This window comes from Camponotus floridanus, unplaced genomic scaffold (assembly GCF_003227725.1).
Source record: "Camponotus floridanus strain SB8 unplaced genomic scaffold, Cflo_v7.5 scaffold515, whole genome shotgun sequence".
In the NCBI taxonomy this organism is placed as follows: Eukaryota; Metazoa; Arthropoda; class Insecta; order Hymenoptera; family Formicidae; genus Camponotus; species Camponotus floridanus.
In genome coordinates, this window is record NW_020229676.1 from 18,457 (window position 1) to 25,365 (window position 6,909).

Consider the following 6,909-nt stretch of genomic DNA (forward strand, 5'->3'; position numbering starts at 1 on the left):
CGCGTGCTATCTGATAAAAATACAAAACTCTTGTGTTTTAATTCCGAATGATCTGTATAATAACATACCACAGGAAAAACAGTACATTGAGCGTTATTAAAATGGAAAGCCTGTGATGCATCTTGAACGATAAATTTGTAATTTTCGGAAAAGTCAATAACAGCTAGAATTTCACCCTTACGTAAATTATTTTTCTTACTTTCAAAAAACTGCGATTGTTGTTTGGCTATAAATGAATGAGGCTTTAATTTGATTAATTTATCGCAAAGCTCTTGTACAAAATTAGTCGTTGAAAGAATTCGAGTTTCCAAAGTTGCCCTATCAGTGACAGTCCAGGTACTAAATTGCACATTGCAAATGTTTTTAGTAGTTAATAGTTCTTGTAAGTGTTCAGAAAATTTCTCTGTATCTGAACATTCATTGCATTCACCGAGCTGGCAATTTACAGTAAATGTTTTACATGTAATTTGCTGTAAGCAGGCTTGTAACGAAGCGCCTGCGCCTCGTTCCTAAATCTGTGTGATTCTGGAATAAATATATTTATTATCTCTCTCTATGTATGCGCTGATCTAATCGCACCCGCTACTTTCCCGCTATCTCGCTCGCAACCTAGCATGCTCGCACGCTTTCTCGCTCGCACGCTCGCCTTCTCGCTTGCTCTTGCCACTTTGCGCTTGCTGTCTCGCTCTCGCTCACTCGGTCCGAATCTTCCCCAAATTTCGCAGTCGAGCCCCACCTGCGAAATTCGCCAGGTAGGGGATCTCCGGCCGCATATAAAAGCCGGCACGACCAGTGCCTCGGGGCCAGATCCTGACCAGATCTCACCCGGGCTGAGGTGCTCCTCGGCTCGACCGGGTGCCCCCGGTGTCGGTCATCCCGAAACCGCTCCGGGTCGAGGTGTTCCTCGATCCGCCGGGTGTCTCCGGCTTCCTGAAACCGCTCCAGGTCGAGGTGTCTCTCGACTCCCGCCGAGTAACTCCGGCTCCTGTACCAGTCCCGGTCGAGGTGTTCCTCGATCTGCCGGGTGTCTCCGGTTTTTCCGGACGACTTGTCGTCCGATCCACCGGGTAACTCCGGGTTTTTCCTGTACGCAGTCTCAGTCGAGGCAAACGCCCGACTGCACGGGGTGTCGCCGGCCATCAGAAGCCGTACTGACAAACCAGCCCCGTCGACGGTACCACTAGTCCTAGGTTCCCTGTCCGTCCCGAAAATCCGTCTCCCGCTGTATATTCTCCTTAGAGTAAGTCCGTGTTTCCGTGATCGTCCGATGCTAGTTAATATTCGTGCGCCCGTTATCCGCGCCAGTCCAGTCGTTCCGATCTGTACACCGGGTATTATTTTTATTTCATTTCTAGTTAGTTAGACACACGCCGTCATTTACGCTGTCACACATACATAGCGACACATACACCGACATTTATACTCTCGCATGTACACCCTGTAAATAATTCATTCATACAATAAAGACAACTCCAGTTTCTAAGAAAATGATCGCACGAGTTGAATTATTTGCCCCCTTCGCTCGAATCCTGGCTATCCGACGAGCCGTTCCGGAGCGTCGAGAAAGGTAGCCCGTTACAGGCTTTATAATCGTTTAATCGGAGTGTGGAATGTTCAGTGAGTTTCGAAATATTAATAGCGTCTAACATTAGTTTCACATTCTGGTGAACTATGCACACGTAAACAGAATGAGTTCCACTGGCACCTGCGAGTATGCATTGTTTTGGACGCAGTTGGGCGAACTTACTAAAACTCACTGGAAAATCTGGTTCACTATTTTTATATAATTCAAATAGGCCCCTTAAATCAAAAAGGAGAAGTCGTTTTTGTAATAAGCAACGCTCTTCGTCGATTTTTACAGAAACAACATCTTTTTTACCAGGCATGCATCTAGAATTAGTATCGTTAGTATAGAAATCTGTTACTTTTTTAATAGTTTTTTCTGGTAATGGCACACCAGCTTTCACTGTAGTTTCTGCAAGTACACCCCCAGAAATACTAAGATCTTTAGATTTTTTTGCTATTCGCCTACTACATTTGAACTCTTTTGCTATTGTATTGACACTCCATGTTTCTGGCGCAATAGTAAGTATACGAACGCGTAACGGATCTGTTAATTCTAAAGAAGAAAACTTTTCTTTTAATTTATTTAACATGCCTTCCAGATCAATTTCTCGTTGGGAACGAACATCTTTATGATTACCTTCCAATGTTGACTCATTGCTATGATTAAACGAATCGGTTTCGTTGAGATCATCAGTATGCGAACTAATAAGTGACGAATTATCAGATTGTTTGTCAAAATCGATGAGTTCATTTTCAAATTTCGCTCTTTTCCTTCTACAATCAGAACAAATTTTGTCTTTATCAGACAGATGAGGAAATATTCGTTTTAAATTCTTCGATACGGATCTCAAATCCTTTCCCACATGAGAAGCTGTACCTAAACTTTCGTAAGGGTTGCAGCATCTATCGCTATGTTTATTTGTAGACATACCGAAAATAGTTCAGCTCTTAAAAGAGCTAAAACGTAAAAAATAAACTTTTGAAACTGCTGTAAAGATTGTCTTGAAAAGAACAAACTAATAAAACAGAAATTTTAAAAATATATTCGGAACAGTTCTAAAAGGAACAATTACTAGAACTGATTTAATGACAATTCGAAACAAAGTCGTGCACAATTCACGTAATAAGTGGTGGCATCGGTAATATCGTTCTGCAGCCGTGATGACACCGCTCTCATACTTTCTCTAGGCACACTTTGCATGCGAGAAACAAAATTCGAACTCCGCGTTTCTCGCTTCGCGCTCGTGATTTTTATGACCTGAAAAACTTTACTCCTTCATTTGTCTGCAACGAACCTGTCGGGAAATATTCGATAATTTTGAACCTCTAGTAGCATTATAAGTGAATATATTTTTTAAATTTCTATTTTATTAGTTTGTTCTTTTCAAGGTAATCCTCAGCAGTTTCAAAAGTTTATTTTTTTACGTTTTAGCTCTTTTAAGAGCTGAACTATTTTCGGCATGTCTACAAATAAACATAGCGGTAGGTGCTATGCAACCCCTACGAAAGTTTAGGTACAGCTTCTAATGTGGGAAAGGATTTCAGATCTGTATCGAAGAATTTAAAACGTATATTTCCTCATCTGTCACACACACACACACACACACGCACACACACACACACACACACACACACACACACACAAACACTATATTGGATAAGCTATTTTGGATTCTTGAATTTTGACTGCAGATTCGTAATTAGCGCATTCGAAAACCCCTAGTATCAAGTTTCATTCGGATCGAGTGATATTACGCATTTTGGTCGGCCATATTGGGTCCGTCATTTTGATTTTTCGAATTTTTACTGCAGACTCGTAATCAGCTACCATGAAAACCCCCTATGACCGAGTTCCACCCGAAACAAGCGAATTTTGAAATTTTATCCGCCATTTTGGATCCGCCATCTTGAATCCCTAAAATTATATTACACAAATTTAAAGTGGGTAAACTAATTAACAATTTTGATAACAAAAAAAATTTTGTCATATACGCTGTAATACTTTTTTTGCACATAATAGAGAAAAAATAAAATAGTTTTCCTGTATTTTGGAGTGTGGACGCGCCGCCATTTTGAATTTTGAAAGGGGCCACACGGCAAATAAAAGTAGACATGTTGAGCTAAATTTTCAGCCCTGAAAAAAATTTTTTGGTTCATATGAATTCTGGGCAGAGGGGGGTGTCCGGTTGAGAAAGAATGCCCCATATATATATATATATATACGTGCATATGAACATATGCAAATTTAATAATGTAAGACTAAAATCTTCCAAGAAATGAATAAGGCCCAAGTGCATAACGTGTGAAATGACACTCAAAACATAGAATCAAAATTCAAAATTTTATTAAGTAAAAATAAAAATTATAATAATGAACATAATAGCAGCAAGCTCTACCATGCATAATATACATACATCATTAAGTCAAAGGAAATAAAACGTGAAAACACGAGAAAAATAGAGAAATAATATGTGTACTTACGGATAATATTATACGAAGAATATTATGCGTGTAACTCTACGAGTTGTTACGTTTTGAGATTTCGTTGTTACGTCTCGATCGTAACTTCTCACGTATTTATTTGTTACGCAATTGTAACTTCTCTCTATTTCTTTTTCAGGGCAACCTGCCAAGCCGGCTATACCCTAGGACGCCGAGAGACTAAGAATCCTTTGCGCTTCTTTCAGGAGAGGGATTGACGATGGGAAATAAATTAGGTGCGTTGAACCTGACCCAATTTATCCTTTTTGATCTGTTTTCTTTTATTAGTTTACTTCCTTAGAGCTTTACAAATTTTTTATTATTGTTATTATTGTTATTATTTGACAGTTGTAGATAGTGTATATCGTTATACGTATAGATGTGTGTATGTAGTTAATGTTCTTCTCTATAGCATTTCTAAGGCGATATCTAGATATAGTTATTATTCGCGGTTGTTGAAGAAATTATCTCGCTGCAAGTATTCGTAGATCTCGATAAAATCTTCGTCTGTTAGTCCTGCGAGGGGTTGGATACTGCTTGGTAAGACTAGGTCCTCTGGTTCCGGGTAGAAATTTGGTTCAGGGGGATCCAGAACTTGACCTGGGTTGGATGGACCAGCCTCAGTTTCTGTGCTTTGTTCTATGGGTCTTCGTTCTTCCGGTATGGAAGGAAGATCTTCCGGTGTCCTGACCGGCGAGTAGCTGGGATTAGATGAATCCTGGATGGGGGAGTAATTGGGCGATGGCGGCCTGGCTCTGGGCTGTTGTTCCTCTTGAAGAACCGCTGGAGGGTTTCGGGGAGGACGATAAGGGTATGCGCGGGAGGGCGCGAAACTACGCGCTGGAGAGTACCTTGTTACTCTGCTTGTTAAGTCGTTCTCGTCGGCAAACAACTGACGAGCTGTAGGGAGCCTAAGTACCGACCGGGAGGCACGCCTGCGGCGTATACCCGCGGCACGGAGGGGAATTTCGCGTCCAACGGAAGAAGTTCGGCGGGGGTTAACCATCTACCGAGGGAATATGACTATTTAGTATGTTTGATGCGATTGATTTAACACAAAAGGGGTTTACTTACGATGATGCGTAGAAAGGTACCTGTTAAGATGAATGGTTTTATAAGGTAAATGTAGTCACGGCAAGGTGGTTCATAGAGTTAAGACGAATAACACGGCTTAACGGATTATTGTGAGATAAACGAATGTAGATTATGATAGTATATCTCACTCGTTCTCATATCATGGTTGAAACGTTCGGCTATATACAGTTCATTGGGGTACAGCAATTAATGATTTATTTAATATATTTTGAATTTTTCAGGGGCATGCGGTTGCACCGAGAGGTCCGGAGATTCAGGGGGTACAGACAAGGATACGGGTAAGAGCGGCTGGCTTACTTCAGATAAGCATAAAATTCATAAAATGTTTCGATAGTTAACTTGTAAGCCAGTGCATAAATTCTATTATTTCGACAGATCCTCTAGGAGCGAGTCTTAGATTCTGAGTCTAGTATCGATGTGCAAGACGTCACGTCACAGCGGCACAGGATCCACGGAGAAATTCTTTCAGAGAAGCTCTCCGTGAAAGCGGCAGAGGAGTAGAATTTGCTACTCAATGCACATCGAGTGACTAACTCGAACGACGCTACACTCTAGGATACGCTTTGAGCGTTCTCAGGGGATCGGTTGAAATTTAAATTATTCAACTCAAAGAAGGATTTAAAGTCTGTATACGGAAAGGTAGGATTCGGGGAAAATTGTCGTACAACGAATGATAATTTATCTAGCATATACTGAATTTCCAGGAGCATGCGGCTGCACCGAGAGGTCTGGAGATTCAAGGATACAGACGAGGATACGGGTGAGAGCGGCTGGCTTACTTCAGATAAGTATAAAATTCATAAAATGTTTCGATAGTTAACTTGTAAGCCAGTGCATAAATTCTATTATTTCGACAGATCCTCTAGGAGCGAGTCTTAGATTCTGAGTCTAGTATCGATGTGCAAGACGTCACGTCACAGCGGCACAGGATCCACGGAGAAATTCTTTCAGAGAAGCTCTCCGTGAAAGCGGCAGAGGAGTAGAATTTGCTACTCAATGCACATCGAGTGACTAACTCGAACGACGCTACACTCTAGGATACGCTTCGAGCGTTCTCAGAGGATCGGTTGAAATTTAAATAATTCAACTCGAAAGAAAAATTTAAAGTCTGTATACGGGCAAGTAAGATTCTGGGAAAATTGTCAATAGGCCTAGAATAAATCGAACTAATATACAAAGTTATTATCAAGGTTGATTAAGAATGATTATTATTTTATTATTTCCTTACCGGATGACGGGATCAATGGATGAATACAGGCACCGCTGCTCCTTCCCTGGGTTGCTCGACCTCGGTGAGAACCTGAAGAAGTGGCAAGGCAGCGCAGAGAATGGCCAAAGAGTCAGAGGTTGCTGGATGGTAGCACTTTATTAAAGTGTTAATGTTGATACAGCTCTCTTAATAGAGATTGAGACTAAGTCCCGAAAGAAAAAATCAAAATCGCGACTAAGTTATTTTCGAATAAGTTAAGGTGTCCGGTAGGCTTCTAGGTTTTTCCTCTTCGAGAGCTGGAGATCTGATGGCGTAGAGAGAGCTGTGTTAGAGGGCTGACCGACTTTGTCTAAAAGGCCGTGGATCTAGAAGCCCTGACTTGACTCTCGAGGTGCCTTAAATACCTTCCTCTGGTTCGACGTTTAATGGTAGGGAGAGGAGGTGGGCCTCTTCGGTGATTGGTGGGTCGGCTGCTGGAGCTATCCCTTCCTGCTATGAGTTTGCGATGTGGTGGGTGAGAGTTTCGTGGTAGGGATTGCAAGTCTTGAGTCTTAGAT

The 6,909-nt window shown here is 41.4% G+C and overlaps 1 protein-coding gene across 1 annotated transcript; it reads right to left on the reverse strand.

The window, feature by feature from the left end:
• Positions 1–4,489: 4,489 nt before the first annotated feature.
• Positions 4,490–6,481, reverse strand: LOC112639224 (proline-rich extensin-like protein EPR1). Its single transcript, XM_025412513.1, has 3 exons — positions 6,371–6,481; positions 5,122–5,141; positions 4,490–5,053 (listed from the first exon to the last, which is right to left on the reverse strand). The coding sequence occupies exon 3, from the start codon at positions 5,051–5,053 to the stop codon at positions 4,490–4,492; it is 564 nt and encodes a 187-aa protein (XP_025268298.1). The 5' UTR covers positions 5,122–5,141; positions 6,371–6,481.
• Between the last annotated feature and the right edge of the window lie 428 nt (positions 6,482–6,909).